At 32.0% G+C, this 18,582-nt stretch overlaps 1 protein-coding gene across 1 annotated transcript in view; it reads left to right on the forward strand.

Annotated features, from left to right (window-relative positions):
• mtd (TLD domain-containing protein mustard) overlaps window positions 1–18,582 on the forward strand; it is an 88,907-nt gene that overhangs the window by 57,634 nt on the left and 12,691 nt on the right. Inside the window, 3 exon segments of the mRNA XM_018448757.1 lie at window positions 1–139; window positions 1,969–2,131; window positions 8,880–9,108. The exon segment at window positions 1–139 is cut by the window's left edge and continues 14 nt beyond it. Of these exon segments, the coding sequence (XP_018304259.1) occupies window positions 1–139; window positions 1,969–2,131; window positions 8,880–9,108 (531 nt within the window).

Raw genomic sequence — 18,582 nt, forward strand, 5'->3', positions numbered from 1 at the left:
CAGCAACCTTTAACATCTTCTGGCAGCAGCAGCGTTGATAGCAGTCGAGGTAGCAAAACTTCCACGACAGCACCTCGATTGGATTACCGCAGTATGGTCTCGGTCGACGATATGCCGGAATTGTTTGTGAGTTTCGACAGTAAGTATCACGACCGTATAGAGACATATCCATAAAATATTTCATGTTCTATTGGAATGGATAGTCTAATAATCATGAAGACATACTCCAAACAGACTTTCCTCTTACACAAAACACTTGTCGCTATTACTTTCATATGACATTTAATATTGATATCGATATGGATAGAAAATAATTAATTAATGACAAGGGGATAGCAAACGGGATTAATATATATATATATATATATATACGCACTGCACTTGCCCGAAAACGCATAGATAGCTTTTTAAACCGTGTTGTTTTGCCAATTTATTATCCCTATCTCAGAATTTTCGAGCGCGTTTGGCTATAATTATTATAAATTTGCGCGAAAATTTCATATTTTCTAAATTTCATTAATACCGTTTTACATTGCCAAGCAAACCCGGGATTATTAACCAAATGCGCTTATCTTGGTGTACATTAAAGTAGTTTATCACTGTTTGAGATCATATTTGTTTATCATTATCAGTTTCATACGTCATTCCATTACGTGAACGTTAAATATTATTGTTTTTCTTTGATACATACAATATTTCGAATATTTTAAGAAAAAAATAATATGAATAATGCAGGTCTTATTTGACATAATTAACTTTCTCCTTCATTGATCTTAGTTTATATTTTGATAAATATAAGTATTTTACCAAATGGTATTCTAAGAAAAAGATTTAACTGAAAACAAGCACTTTTCTCATAACATATTTATTTATAAAATATACCTTCAGAATCTTGAAACCCTTTGTGCCATATTGCATGTGATGGACGTATTGTTCCAATTTAAATGATCTTTTAATAATTGTCATTTGAAAGCATACTTAGCATAGAATTTCAGATTTTTCGCGTACTAATCTTTTCTATAATAATCGAATAACAAACATAATAATCTTTAAAGCCATCTATACTATTTCTGCAAAATGTATGTGATATGTTCGATTGTTATAGATTTTGATAGTAATTGTTGTATATTTCTGCATTGATTGCTCAATCACATCTTTCTGTCTATCTTTCTCTTCAGTAATGTTTTATCTATTTCAGATTAGCACAACGGGTTTCATCATTTAGCTAGCAATAGGTTCATACTAATGCAGTAATGTCATTTGTTTCTGTTGCCCCTCTAGTCCAAGCACCTAATTTTCCCGAACTCGAAGGCCTGGGTAGGTTCATACAGTATTAGCTTGCTCTTCTCCTTGTGCCGCGAATTCCCAATTCTTCAGTTGCCTTTTTCGTACGTCTGTCAAACGTAACGATGTTTTTGTCTGATTTTATTTACTGTCATGCATTAAACATGATTTGCGCAACTTACGGGCGACCATACACTGTATCACTGTAATGGTTATTTCCATTTCATCACCATTTCTTGCATATATTATATAATTTGTCAAACTCTTCTACAATATTTGTGTAATGTATACATACTATTCATCTATCACGATTCTATCCTCGTTGCTATTGTTATTCCTTTTACACGATAATTCTTACTCTGACACCCTCTACTCACTTTTTTGTGGTAATGTGCTTGCCTCGTTTTCCAATTTTATTCGTGTTTTTAACTTATCTGTGTATTTTTCGTGTGATTTTGATAGCAATTCTTAAAGAAAACTCAAAAAATAATCTTACATATTTATAAATATATACGAGCTTTTTATCGCAACAATTTCTTTATTATGATAACATTGTGAGTCATGCCTGGATTTGCAGATTCTCTTTTGGAAAGATAAATCTGTCGATTATAAAACTTTTATTACTGAAGTATTTAATCTATATTGATCTACATTGATCTGATAAATGTTTTCCACATTACGTAGAACTGATTCCACGACCTGCTCGTTCTTGCGAGGACCCACCGTTGTACCTGAGACTACGAACGGGAAGACCCAAGGACAAGAAGATACCACGATCGACGCCAATTATGAGCTACGGCAAGAAGAAACTGCGTCCCGAATACTGGTTCAGCGTGCCACGCAACAGGTAATTGTTTCTCACATTTTGATCTCTCACCGATGTCTCGTGTGTCCCTTGAGTTATTGTAATTTAGAACGTAAAATACGCGAATAGAGTTCGAAATTCTGTCATTGAATTCTTTCAATTTATGTTGTAATTATTTATAAAGTAGCTATACTACACACCAAAATAGTACATGAACTTCTCGATTTTAGATGATAGAAATTGAAAACTATACACTATAATCACGGTTGCCATCTTTTGACTAATTTGACTAGTGTTCCGCTAAAGATTGACGGCCCTCCTGCCAGAGATTTTTTTGGTATTATCCTGCCAAAAATAGATTATTATTGCCGAAATTATTACTTTCTTTTGTGCTCTCTCTGAAAAAAGTCATTAGATTTGGCCCTCTCAGTCGGAGATTTATTTGAAACTGAAAGAAAATCGATGTACAATACTTAAAAAAAGAAAAAGGTCACCGAAATTTAGAGCGTTAGTCGGAGATTTTTTGTCTACCGGAGAGATTCGTTCAAAAAGTCGGAATCTCCGGCCGAAAACCGGAAAAGTGACAACTGCAAATATAATGTTTGGATGAATTAATTTCAAAATTTTTTTGATCAAATTTTCTCATGTTTTCAAACAATTCCAATGTTATCAAATTTATAAAAAATTTATCGTCAATGGAATAACTTTCGATATTATATGATTTTTTTATACTCTTTGTTTTTCGCTTCGCAGTTTATTTCTAGCATGTTAAAACACGAGGATTGGAATTTTTTGAGGTTCCTGCATTAACGCCTAACGAGTTGTCGTCGGGAAACGAGTTACAGGCACTGCGTTGTACGCGATAAGTCAATCACTTGATCGTGCGCGAATAAATATACGACGGTGACGTTTCTCGGGTAAAAACACGCCGGTAAATTTCCTTCAGGCGAAAATGTTTGCTGCGTTATTTTTGTACATACGGCCGGTTTATCGTACGGCCATCTCCACGAAAGAACGGCATCCAGAACGTTACGGCCGGACATGTGCTTCGTCGCAAGACACGCAAAATAGATTTTCGCCGGAACTTCTATTTATACACTCGCTGATGCTCGATCAAGGTTTTGTTGCGCGTCGGTTGCCAGTGTTTTTCTTGTTGTTGCAACTTGTGTTTAAAAACCATTAGAATAATGAAATAATGGATACTTTACTTGCATGTGTGAAACATAAACTTAGTACACTGAATTTAGAGTGATGAGAATGCACTAAAATTTTTCGAGAAGTAACTTAGGATTATACTAAAGTCATTTATTTCGTTTTTCAAAATCTATTATATTTATTTATCGTATCTCGTAAAGTAAATGTATTTTAATTTTAAAAGAAAGAAAGAAAGAGACACGTGTCCCTTTTGGCTGCGTTTGAAAACACTACCCGAGTGCCTTCAAGAGTCATTTTCTTTGTTGTTCACCGAATGTTAAACAAAAGAATAAAGTGATATTCGGAAATACTCGAGTATTCGCGATTCTCAAAATTTGTAATTCATATACATATATTATGATATCGCAAATCTCGTTGACAGCCCTCTTTGAGTATCATTTGTTTACAAATGTCATCGACTATTTCTCAGTAGTGCGATTGTATCAGACAATACGCAATTAAGATCGTGTTGGGCGTTCGTATATATTAAGATCTATCGATAGTAACCTCGTTTCTTCGTATCAATCTGGAGTCTCGGTAATCGCTCTTATATTATCAGATAGGTTCTAAATTGCCAAAAATATTAGTGTCATTATAAGCCCGTAAGTGTTATAAGAAAATTGATACACATCTATGTCAACAATAATGATAAAATAAAGCTTTTTTTTTGCGTGTTTAATATATTTTTTAAATAAGAGATGATGCGCATATAGATCGTGTGATCTGATAACTTCTTTAATATAGAATCACAAGTCTAAATTAACCCAATCACGGTTCAAGGTTAATTTGGCTTTTTACGAGAGAGGGTTGTCATCCTAAAAGTGAAATTACTTGTAATTAATTATGATTATTTATGAAAAGTCACAAAAATTTAAAGCTCTACGTACAAATCCAAATTAACTGGAAAAGAAAAACTATCAGATGGTTAAAAGTGCCACAGTTGCAGTTCTAGTATTAAAAGATTCTTCTCATTTCTAATATTTTCAATTCTAATATTTATCGGATTAAAATACATTTACTATCGATTTAAATTTAAATATTACGAACAAAAATTTTGTACAATAAAAAATTTCAGTTTGAATTCGACGGATTGTGTATTGCTAAAAAAAAATACCATTGAATACATATTTATCAGTTAATCTATTATTGCATACCTTTTTCGTGTATAATACAAATATTAAGAAAAATATTCATAATCTCGCTTTATTGCGACGGCGAGACCTTTTAGTTTGAAACTAGATAACGTTTATAAATAAAATTCGACGATGATGTAACTGAAGATAAAGTTATTGGAGTGGTCTAGAAAACAGGTCGGTAGATTAAGATTTAATATTTTTACTAAGCGAGAGATATACATATGTGATGTTTTTCGCGTTACATTTGCGATTTGTAATAACGATATCCCGAGGTGAATTTAAATTTGACTTCGTGCTAGCGACCGGAGAATAATTTTTTACGGAAAGGATGGTTAAAATATCTAAAAATTTAGCTAGATACAGATCTGAAAATAATTTTGTTGAACCATCAAAATCCTTGAAATTTCTATGTAATTATTTTAACGATCCAACAAAATTATTTTCAGATATGTATATAGCTACATTTTTAGTTAATTTGAAATCGTTCTTTCTGTATTCATATCAATTCAAGAATGAATTGTAAGAGAAAGGTAATTTTATGGTCGTATTTTTATCTTCGAAAATATGCGACAGAAATTCACACATGGAAAGAATGACTTTGTTAAAGTTACTAAAAATTTAGGTATATATAGATAGATTTGAAAATAATTGTTGGACCGAAATAATTATGTAGGAAACTCATGATGAGAGCAATACTGCAAAAAGTTTTGATATTCTAGCAACCAGCTTGAACGTTCTCTATAATTATTTTAATAATTATCTAACAAATATATCTAACAAAATTATTTTCAAATTTACATTTAGCTAAATTTTTAGATATTTGAACAAAACCGTCCTTTCTGTTTTAAAGTGAGTTTTGAATTTGTTAGATTTTACATTCTCAGGAACGATAACAAGAAAAACTGCGAGGAGCAGTTAAAGCCTTGACTGGTAAAAAAAGCTGAAACAACCATATCAGCGCGATACTGCGAGACAATGTTCCGCGAGATACGTATGAAATAAAAGTGCAGGTGTACCGAGCAAATCAGTAGCACGTGACACACGTACGCGAATCGCCTGTCGACGTTCGCGACGTATCTGGTAGCTACTCCGTTTTCCGGTTGTTCTCCACGAACGCGACGTGTGTTCGCGTATCGCAAAGTGTCTCGCGTTACGTATCCCGGCGGCTCCGTCGAGGGACAGCCTGCCGCAAATCAATCGTCGACGTGTCGCGCGTAAATAAAAAAGTATTACGGCGAGAAATGCACGTATATTAGGAATTGTCAGGAGGTTAGAAACGGAGACCGCTGATAGCGAATATAGCGATCACTGATACGCCGCGACAGTCTGATAATTTCGTCGTTACTTTGAGTTGGCTAGTCCACGTCACGTTTCTCATTATTCGCCGTTTCTTCTGTCCATTTCTCGTCTACGACCCGGCGATGAATGGAACGATGAGCGCGATCGGCGGTATGCTGAATTTTATTTACGACCGCCACGTGAGAGGAGCGGTGACAAACGTGATGCCCTTTGTGCATCGCAGGTAAAATATAGCGTGCGACACGGCTGTGATGACGCAAGGACAAGTCGCGAAACGCCGCATTACGCGTTGTTGAATTTTGTTTATAAACTTTTATGTAGTTTCAAATCGAGAAATTTCTAAAACTAAGAGCTATAAAATTATCCCTCTCTTTGCACGATTTATTCTTATAGATCAGTATAAATAATTATTTTTTGGTTTTTTGAAAAAAGAATTACGGATTAACGCGAATCAGAAACGTCACACATATACCTATGTTTCATACAGCAAAAAAAAATTAAATTTTAATTTATGATTTATTTTATTACTACAATAATTTTATCTTCAGTTTGTATCATCGTTGAATTTTGTTTATAAATTCTTATCTAATTTCCAATTAAAATCTCTAAAACTAAGAATTATATAAAATTATCTCTCTTTGTATAATATATTTTTGGATCGATATGAAAAATCATTTTCTGGTCGAAAAAAAATAAGGCGACTCAAAGACACCACACATATATGTATGTCTCATATAGTAGTAAAAATATTAACTACTCCGATATCTTTATTACATATGTAACATTGAACACAGAAGGAAGGTTACATTTTTTTATATATTTTTCGCGTAATAGCAAAAATATTACATTTTAATCCATGATGTCGATCTATTTTTAAAAATTCGTTTTCAATTTTTTTTTTAAAACGAATAAATTTATCTTTAATTTATACACTGAAAAAAAGATTGGCTGCTGCAGTAAATTAGATGGTAAAATATGGCATAGCATTTTTAATTGGCTGCAGCAGCCAATCTTTTTTTTCAGTGTATTATTGTTGAATTTTCTTTATAAACTCTTGTTTAGTTTCAAATTAAAATCTATAAAACTAAAGAATTTTTGAATTATCTCCCTTTATACAATTTATTCTTAAATCTATGGTCGAAAAATATACGTGAATCGGAAATGTTACACGTATGTATGTCGCATAGCAAAACTATTAAATTTTAATGTATGATGTCGATCTGTTCTTTAAATTGTTCCATTAAATTTATTGACAATTTCTTTTTTACATTATAATTGAATTTTGTTTATAGACTGTTTCAGTTTTAAATTAAAAAATCTTTAAAAATAAGATCTCTAAATTATCTCTTCTTGTACAATTTTTTGGATTGATATGAAAAATTATTCTCTGATTGAAAAAAAATTTTGAACGTAACGTAAATAAAAAACATTACGTATGTATAGAAACAAAAATATTAAATTTTAATCTGTAATATTGATTTCTGTATTTAGATCTCTCCAATAATCTTATCTTTAACTTGAATCATCATTAAATTTTATTTATTATAAATTCTCATCTAATTTAAAAAAATTTTTTACCTCTGCAACGATAATATTACGAATTTTTTTACATTTTATACAGAAAAGATGTGCGACAATAATTCACAGTGTGGCAATAAAATTCGATAAACGTTCTCATGTTTAATATGTAAACGCATGCAGCAAATTGCGGCCTATTATAAATTGATGTACCACGTTCCAACATGCTGCGCGTCTGCTTTTAATGAATGCACAGTGCAAATGCAGACAAGTTCCGAAGCACAAACATTATCGAATGAAAATAGAGCAAAGAGTGAATATTAAGTTTTGTTACAAATTAAGTAAACCAGTGTCAAAGATGCACGGAATGTTGCAACAGGTTTGGGAATGACGTAGTAACGCAAACTTGGCAAAAACCGTGACATCATCCGATCTATGCGACAGCTGATAGCAAATGATCCTCTGCTGATTAATTGCAGACGAACTGCATTTTAACCGAGAAACGATTCGCCCTACATAAAATTTCTATCTGTCTACAGAAAATTTCTGCCTGTCAAAGATTGTCCACGTCCTTTAACATTTCTTTCCAGGAGGAAGTGTGCAAACTAATTCTACACACATTTCGCGTTACTACCTCATTCCCGTAAACCTGTTGCAATTGCAACATTCCGTGCGTCTCTGACGCTCAATTACCCAATTTGTAACAGAACTTAATATTAACTTTGCTTCATTTCCGTTTGATGATATGTGGTCCTTCGTAACTTGTCTGCGTTTGCACGTAGCTGTGCGTTCATTAAATAAGTTTCGTGCTGCATGGATTACCAGTGACTCGCGCTGAATTTTCCGTTTCGTTTTTTGGCAGTAAATAGTAACGTAATTATAAAATAATTTTTGATATCATGTGTGGATAGATAATTATAATATATGATGCAATGGGTTTATTAGACCTTTTACTTTATAATAATAATTTTTGAAAGCATTATGAAATACATGTTATTTAATGAATTTAACAAACGTATAAAAATAGCGTAGGTCATTATTAGTGACCTCCACGGCATGATGGTCGGAGTCATTAAAAATTGACGCTACACGGAATGTGTTAATTATCGCACGACTTCAGTCTATTTGCATTGCTTGAATTTTTTTGCATTTAGAATCTTTCTTTCTTCTCTCTTTAATGCCCGAGTATATACACTAAGAAAAAAAATATCTTAAATTTCAATAAATATTTATTTGAATAATACCATCTAAATATTTATTAAATATCAAAATATTTATTTAGTACAAAAAACATTGCTTTAACAATCTTCTTTTTATTAAGTAAATATTTATTTAAATTTAGGTTACTTATTTCGATTAGGATAATTAAAAATTACACATTTTAAACGGTACAGTGGTCAAGTTAAGTCACTTACAATTGGCCCAACATGGGATATGTTAAGGGCATGCATGTTGGGACATGCATATACAATGCGTCAAGTTCCAATCGAAAGTTTCTGTAAAAAATTGTTTGCTTGTAGTATTTAATTCGTGATAAATATGTTAACAATAAATGTTGAATTTGGGACGAATTTTTTTAAACTTGCTCCTATAATAATGATATAATTGATGTTTATATCGTTTCTTTTTTTCTCTCTTTGCAGAGTGGACGATCTGTACAGGTTCATTCATGCGTGGGTGCCGAGCCTGTACGGCGAGCTGGATGAGAACTACTGGCGAGAACGCGGCTACATCCTGTCGGACACCGACACTGACCTGTCGCCGGAATTGTCACCCCACGAAAGCGGCGAAGGCGCGGATTCCACGGAAGAGAGCAAGGCTCACGATGGACAAGGTGACGACATCAGCGAATTGACAAGGGAGTCCTGGGAGGTGAGTACCAATGTGACTGTCAATGTGTGACAGGATGTAGCTGAGTGTTCCGTCACACTTTTCTAACATCTAAGTAGAAACTGTGTTACAAAGTTGCTACTAAAGATTGAAGAGTCTTGAAACTTTTGTCCTTGATAAATTATATATAAGAATAAGAGCTTTACTTTGCCGATCAACTTTAAATTTTATTCATCATTTATAAGTCTGTCGTTATTGTCTGCAATTATTTAAAATCTCTATTTCAACAGAAATTCAAGTTTTGCGTCAATATCGTAAATATTTAATATTTAATAGAGAAAATTGACGGTCACGATCTTCATTTAAAATTCTTGCAGAAAAATTGACTTTAGATTTGATGCGATGAAATCACTAATTTCAAATTTTGTAATATCGCATAATTCGTTGAAGAAAAAGAGATTACTACGTTTGATATTTCTCAAAGCGCAAAGATCTCTTTTTTATGACTTTTGCGAACATTTCTAATTTCGCTGATAACCCGATCCTCGTGTCGACTGACTATCGAATAGTGTCGAGATACGTTAAATGTTTCGCGAAATCGCGCGCAATCCATTGTTATCGATAGTAACATCAAAGGCTACTCTATTCCGGCGTTTGTTGTCACGATTGTCATCAAACGCGTCGGCTGCTGTTGATTTTCGACGCGAGGATCGCACGGGACTCGATATATCTCAATGATGCCGCGATCGAGGATATTTGCTAAACACGGCCGATTCTATTGGCCGACAGCTGATCAAGGCCCCCTACGTAAAGCTGTACAGCATCCTGAAGACCTCGAGCACATCGGCCGATTCCGAGCAGATCCAGGATTCGGAGGTACCGATCACTCCGCCCACCTCCCGGTGATCGATGATATCTATCATTAGACACCCTAATTGCTCGATGTTGAACAATGCACCTTTTAGATAATAACACTGCCGCACCCTAGACAATCTTGTTAGCTATCGGGTGCACCCGACGTTGTCACGCGATGTTGCGGCCGTGCCTATCGTTTGATGTCCTTTTTCTTTCTTTTTTTTTAGCTGACTTTTTCAGCTCGCTTTATGCCCGCTTCGATTATTCATGTCGGTACATTCTATTACCCCGACTGAGGACCTTTTCCGGAATCTTAAACGATATTATTATTGAAAGATTGTTGTTAGTCAGAAAGACTTTATTCTGTAACAAAAAAAAATAGTGATAAAATTGTTCTAAACTCAACAACAACTAGGAAGATGTTATTGAGATTAGGACAATTTTATTTTTTTGTTATAGAATAAGTATATTAACAACAATCGCTCAATTATAATATCGTTAGGGAATAGAATACGGTCCTTAGTAATTCGTTAATTTTCATGATACGAGATAAAGTCTGTAAAGAATTCTTTATGATCTCGTTGTTCACACTCTTGCTGTCTCATTCACGTCCTCGCGGTGATCCACAACAATGATGTACAAATCAATATACCAGGAACGTCTTTTAGTAATGATTCAGTTAATTCGTTCTTATTGTTAGTATTTGGATCTTATTTGAGCTAGGTTTATCTTCCAATTCTAGTCTCGACGAATCTCACATCACTCGCTGAAAACAGACTGCATGCACCTGTTCCTCCTGGTCGTAGAATATATTCTCAACTAGAATCTAGATGAATGTGCAGCATGCACTTGTTCAAACTCTCCATCTCGCGCATGCATTATGTTTTTATCGTATCTCATTATTATTATCGTCTTTTTTTCTCTCTCTCTCTATATATATATATTTATATATCTCATAATACATGGTGTGTTTCAACAGTTTTCGTTTACGCAGATTTCTATTACGCTGCAAGCGATTCGAAATACTTGCAGAACACATTTTCCATATTTAGTCGATTCTTACGATGCGGCTTTATGCAAATCGGTACTGCGTCGAAGACGATAAAGATTATCGATTCCAAGGCGAAATGGTAATTGTGATAGACAGCATCGTGTTGTGTCGTGAGTGTGGATACGAAGTAGAGAAACGCAATATAGTTATCTAGAGCATAAAAGATCGGAAAGTTTCTCTCATTCCCTTGATATTGTTTATATTCTCTTAAAGAAAATATCTGATGATAATAGAATCTCTCTTTATTGTTAAAAAGCATTTAATAACGCTTCCTTATGAAAAGGTGGTGGACGACCAGTTTCTAACTTGTTTACGGAAGAATGAGGTTTGGACATTTACGTGCGTAATAAATGCTGCGTGTACCTTGCGTGATGCAAGCGTGCAATAATGTAAGCCAACTTGTGTCAAGAGTCAAACTCTATGAACTAGTCGCTGCTTGCATAATATCGATGCATTATTGATGAGAATTGACACAGTTGGTGTAAATTGACACAGATGTAGTAGATAACTTTTCTTAGGAAAATAGACATTTATCTTTCATGCACTCAATTATTTGCAGGAAATTTTTTTTCGAAAATATCAGGTTAAATTATATACGCTTTGTTTCTTAGTTTTTAAATGTCTTATTTTATAAAATATTGAGGATTTATCAATAGGTTTTTGCATTATATTGTGAAATGTAGGTAATAATAATGATTTTATTTAGATAAAAATAAATTTGGCCGAAAGGAGATATGGCAAATACTTGTCGTAATCAGATATCGATTTCAGATAATAAAGATTGATTTAACGTTTTCTTCTGTTGTAAATTCGAAGAATATTTTTTCTTATTCACACACACTTATTTACTTTACTCTCTTTGTGTAAAAATTACACATAAATTTATTTATAATAGAACGATATAGGTGTAGTAAAAAATTAAATAAAAAATTCATTGAGTACTAACGTATTCAATAAAATAGCATATAACATTGATACAATGAAGTTTATAAATCTTCGAATTGTTGTTCATGTAAAAGTAACTCAAATTTGTGGAAAATCACACAACGAATAATGTTACTAATTTAAAAAGATCATTATTAAAACACAAAAGCATATAATCCACTTGCGACTAGAGTATTTTTCCGTCCTCGAACATTTCTGACTGTTCAAAAACGATAAAATGCCAAGCTTCAGACATTTTTTCACTTATTTTTGGACACGTGCGCTGTGTTTATCGTAAAGCCAGACATAATTTGGTGCTTAAAAATGCGTTGACTCAGATTTCGCTTAACTCTACTCTTATCCAGTAACGTAAAAGTAACGGTATACTATGCGGAAAACTTTCCGATGAAATACATTGAAAGTTATATTAATTTTATCAGTATACATTGGTGGATGCTTGCTAGATATATAGTATATATAATTAAAGATGAAAATAATTGCTTCTGAGTTACTTCCAGAACTAATTAAAAATAAGTTTATAACTAGATAAAGACAAAGATAAGTGAAGATGAGTAGGGCTTCACGAAATAAGTACACTCAAGCAACCGTAAATGACTGTTGAAGAATAGTGACTTGCTTAAAAATTATAATATAAAATAAGATATTTTTCAAGATAAAGTTTTTCTACCCTGTACAGAATCCTGAAAGATTGAACTAATATATATAATTGTTTTCTTAATCTTGCCCAAATTAACGTTGATTTGAATCCATGGAGGATGATTCTTGTTTCACGACAGCATAAGGAGATTGAATATCATGAGAGATTTTTAGAACAAGTAGCACGTGCTGCGCAAATGAGGATGCGCAGTCTCGAGGAAAGCATCTGCCGAAGTATATACGTCACTCGTTTTCTACTCCCCTCCTCTCGCTCTGCATCACTTGTATGAATGTATTAGATTTACTCCGAAAGCTCCAGTACGGCTTCAGTCCTCGTAAAGTGAAGTTCTCTTACTCAAATGACTCGCTAGTATAAATAAAAAAGACTAGGTAGCATAACTAGTATGCAGTAAAGTAACATTGAATATCTTAACGTTGTTTTGATTAAACTAGTTAACTTATCAAAATATCAAATGGCAATATTGATGTAAACAAGTTCTCACTGTGATTTGTCAAAGAACATTAGAAAAAAAATCAAATTACGTTTATTCGATCGCTTTGCTTCTTCAAAAGAAACTTTGTGTTCCTCGAAAAAATATAATTTATATATGAGGCATAATGTAAACGACTTTCACACGATTTTTTACTTGTAAACGAAGGAAAGAAAGATCGAAATTCAGGAAGAAGATTCTAATCGCGAATTTTAGTGTTCATTGAAAATAGCGCGAGTGATCTAGGATGCCGAAATCAAAGATGCCGAATCCAATCGTCAAGATCACGAGATTCTTGAAACAGAAAACGAAGGTAAAAGTCAGAGTTGAGGCGAATGTACTCGCGTCTTTTAATCACGCTTACTTCTCTACGCGACGTAAATGTCTCCAATTGTGGAATTGTTAGGAGAATGTTAGTTTAGAAATCAATTTAAAATTACGTAATAAAGAAGATTTTGCTTGACTACAATGAATATTTAAATTTAAATTTATGGACTCTTCACCAAATGCCAAAAAATCTCATAATTCGAGATTTAAAATTAATGACAAAAAATTTCCATATCGCGATTATTTCTTTGAGTACAAAAACTTTAAACACATGATTTTCCAATGGATACTTAACAAAATTGTGATAACAGTTACTTTCGTAATTATGTAATGTTGTGTAATTAAATGTTGTGTATTCGCTGCACTGAAGAAAAAATGATGTTTCAACAGCATTATTTTAATCGAAAATAATCTTGTTGATTTAATAACAGTATTAAAATAAATAAAATTTTTTTTTAAATAAGAGTATGACGCATTTATTCCATTAATGATGCTATGTATAAATTAATAAAATTATTTTCAATTAAAATAATGTTGTTTGTAACAACATCATTTTCTTTTCATTATAAAAAAAGAGTCTAGTTACATTTATTGCAATTCTGGTTGAAAATGGATAAATCAGAATTTTTTGATTGACTCTATCATAATTTTAGTTGTGATAACCAAAATTTTTGTATGATCGAAATCTTTTAGTTCGTTTATTTTTAACCAGAAATTTTTTTCAGTATATATAATTATATTTATATAGTATAGTTTTAATATATTTTAAGTTATTTTCAGTATATATAATTATATTTATGGTATAGTTTTGATATATTTTAACTTATGATATACCTTATAATTAGTCGTATTCTACCTGGTCACTGATATTTCTTTTGTTTACTACGTAGCGGATACACTTATTGACTCAACATGTTAATTTATTCATCTTTAAACGTTCCACTCAAATGTCAAGATGAACAATTATTTGCGTACGGCACTGTTCGACGTAATGTTTACAGCGGAAACAACTTTAACAATTCGCGCATATACATGAAAGCCATGCATTCGCTTGCGATCTATTTCGCATAATTTACACGTTAATGATTCGAGAAGAGCGGCGTTTTGCAGAATGCATATTTAACGACCAGTCTTTGGTCGAGCCTAAGTTCACCTTTCACCGAACTGTTACTGCAAATTACGCCATTTAGAATTGGTCGGCTTTGAATTGTGGTAATATCAATTGATTAATAATGCTCATTGTCGATTACCACCTGCATAACAACTTGCATTTGAAACAGTAATAAAATTTAGAGTTGAAAAAGGTGAAAACTTTTCGAAGGGCAATTGAGAGTCAGCGCTTTCTCGAAGGAAAGGGAAAAAAGATTTTATATCTTGTTCCTCTTGAGATTCATTCAAACAGTAGTTTGCTCGAATAACTCGAGTAAGCTTTGGGAATATTTGAAATTTTATGGTGAAAACGAATTTGTAGTAAACGAATTCCATTGGTGGATATATAGCGACATCATAATTGGACGTAGAAAGTAATGCGATCGTCAAATATAATAAATAGTTAAGATTATTTTAGAAGAAAGGAAATTTTGAGATAAATAAAATAAATGGCTTATTAGCGGTTTCTGCAGATTGTATTCTTTTCAACGTGAACTTTTGTTATAAGTAAAGATGTAAGAAATTTGAACAGCTTACTTATAAACGTAAATTTTCTTTATTCCCACGGAAATAAAATTGATCAGATTTTCCTAATTTGTGTGTGATAATTTTATTCTCGAAATTTTCCAGCCATAATTCGTATAATCGCAAATGACATCGTGCTTATGCTATGAAAGATAAATGAGACTCTGGAAAAAATTTATTCCGAAACATTAATCTGATCGCAATGATTAATAAAACAATAATAAGATTGAATTTTTTGCAATATTTATAAGAATCAATTTTTCTTTAACTCTCTTTATTTATTTTAACAAAAATGCCGAAATACGTCAGTTATAATCGTTATGAAATTCGCATATTGCAGTATCGTATTCTATTATTATTATTATCGCTATTAAAGTAATATGGACTTTACAAACCAGCGCTTGCAAAGAGCAGTCATTTTAATCAAATTGTCGGCGCGCAATTTAAGTTAACTAAATACTAAATGGATTAATAATGTCCGTTTCTCTTTCTAAGTTTTGATAATATCAATGAAGAAAAAGTGTCATTAATTGTGGATTAATGCTCTACTCTCTTTGTTTCTTAGAATTTTAAGCAGAACGATAATTAACTTGAGAAACTATAAATAGGTTAATACTGATTAGGTATAAAATTAGATAAAATGTGCTCTTAAGATTTATTTTTATAAACATATTAATTAAAACGAATGCATATTTCTGAATTCGTATATAATATATTCATGTATTGGCATAATAAATCCAACGCGTATTTTTATTCGAGGCCGTCGTGATTACGTTAATGTCTTATATTCCTTTAATTATCGTTTCAAAAATAATCGTAAATTGAAAATTGTTGTCACATTTTTATCTATTTATTTGGAACTGATGATTCATGACCGGTTTTATCTGCTTGAATAAATCTTCATGTTACAACATAGTTCTCCTTTCCATGTTAAATATGCGTTTTTAGCGTAGGCTTATCGTCTGACTTATTTTTTAATTGAATTTTTACTAAGAACTGCATATCTTTTATAATTTCTTTTTATGTGAAATTTTTTACATATTTTGTATTAAAGAATAAAAGAATATATATTTTATATCTTGTTCACAGAATATCGATAAATTAAAAATTAGTACTTTATTAATACTTCTACTTATTTTAATTTGTTTACGTAATCTATTTGCAAATTTATATCTGTCAAATTAAATGTTATGTCATTTTTTACTTTAGGATTTATTAATAAAAAATAATTTTACAAAAAAATAAACAATTTATGTTTCTTAAAAATATTTTCAGCTATACATACATAACTATACATACATAACAAGTTATCATTTTTTTTCGAAACGATCGACGTTATTACTACATCAAGTAATTACATCAAAGATAACATGTAACTTAAATGTTCTACATGTATAGTTGAAAATATTTTTAAGAAACATAAATTGTTTATTTTTTTGTAAAATTATTTTTTATTAATATATATAATCCTAAAGTAAAAAATAACATAACATTTAATTTGACAGATATAAATTTGCAGCAATATTTTAGGATTCTGATGTAATCATGCATTTCATTTAGAGAAATAAAATGATGTAACTTTTATAGTTATAAGTCTCATAATAGCTATGCTGTGTTCTGTTTAGGAATGTTGCGGTATAAAAACAGCACGTTTAATATGAAGTGGCATTCGAATATGCTGACGCGCATTCAAGTCGCAGACTCATTAACTTTCATATTTATTTCTCTGTAGTTATCTCGAAATTGTAAAGGAAATCAGTGAACATTTTCGCGCCGCGCCAATTGTCAATAACGATCGCAGTGACCCTTCGCAATCTTTTGGTAACCGTTTCCCGATCTCCTTGAATATTAACATTCACTGGCTTTTAATGCCTTTTATGAACTTTCCATTTGCGGGATGATCAAGTTTCTACAGATTATTTCAGAGTATGCATCATGTATCTTTAATTATTTCAGGAAGGAAACAAAATATTTACTTCTCTCTCGGAACTGAAATAATTTGGTAATAGAATATCTCTTTCTTTTTTCGTTTGTATAAAAGAGACGAATTCAGTTCAAAGGAGTTGATGAGCTTAGATGCAATTTAAGCACTACGATCGGTTTTGACTGGATACAGGAATTTCTCTTATTTAATTAAATTTATTCTCATTGGTTTAAATGTTAGATCTAATCGGTTTAATTGTTAGACACAATTGTACTCTGCATAATCGGACAATTTAACAGATAGATAAAAATAATAGTAATGATATACACGCACCTAAATATATGTCTAAGTATTTTGACATATTTTCTGTAGACCGACGTAATACGTAACTTACGTAACATCTCGCAGTCAAAATTATAAAAGCGACGTCGTCGCTTTTTACGAAATTATATAATTTTGCTTAGTTACTTACGACATAAATGTCCTCTGTGCTCACGCATTATGTCCCACAATAACACTCCTCGCGTAGCAAACTGCCAGGAAATTTCGATTAGCGGATCACGTTGTAGTCAGTTCGCAATTGAAGGCAATTTATAGCTGGCTTCGCGAGCCTTATTATCTTCCGTAACGGGTGATCTATATTTCCCGATGGTTCAGTCGTTTCCGTCTCGCTTCAATCTTAATTAAAATTCAATTAAAAACAAATACACATGATCCGATCAAGTCTTTTCATTTGCAATCTCTGAATAGAGATTACGTAATATATCTGTGCGATGAGCAATGTCTTACTTGTTTTATGAACAATTTTCGCAGTTTTATTGCAATTTTAGTGTTTTACGAAGAATATTGTTTTATTTATCAAATAAATTTATACGCACTGACTATACGTATCTGAACACTCTGACAATGAGTATAAATTCCCAAATAAAAGCTTTATTAGCTTGCGTGAATTAGTGGCATTTAATGTTTTTCCCATCTTTGATTAATGATGACTTGTCTTGCCTGGTACAAGACAATTTATTCATAAGATTAGCATATGTAAACGCAGACATGATCATGCTTGTATCAGAGTAATCGAAATGAATACATAGTTGCCGCATACCTGTCGGGTATTATTTTAATCCAAAGATAATTTATTTTCAACTTTAGCAACACATATTTTAATCATGGAAAAATTTTTGCAAAATAAAGACAGCATGCAAGATAAACGATCGCGCTACATATGTATTCGTAACAATCTGTTAAAGTAATGTAATTTTTTCCCGAATCCAAGATTAACGATGTCTCAGAAACGATGATAAAGCACTTGCTCGAACTTGTTGAAACTTTTTTATCTGTTTCGTTTAATCGAAGAAAGTGGTGATTCTTGCTACTTCTAGTTATGACAAACATTTTTTTTTTTTTTTTTCAAATTTAATATTATCAATAATTAATTAGATAGTGCCTTACTATAATATATATCTTATACTGTGAAATTAACATTTATGGACAAAAATTAACTCAATAAAAATAAGATACATATTATACAGGGTGTTTCCAAATTAAATGGCAAAACTTCGGGAGCGTGTAGAGGAGTAAAAAACTAAGAAAAAAAGTCCTATAGACATATGCTC

Source organism: Mycetomoellerius zeteki, unplaced genomic scaffold (assembly GCF_001594055.1).
Source record: "Mycetomoellerius zeteki isolate Tzet28-1 unplaced genomic scaffold, Tzet1.0 scaffold225, whole genome shotgun sequence".
NCBI classification, from domain to species: Eukaryota; Metazoa; Arthropoda; class Insecta; order Hymenoptera; family Formicidae; genus Mycetomoellerius; species Mycetomoellerius zeteki.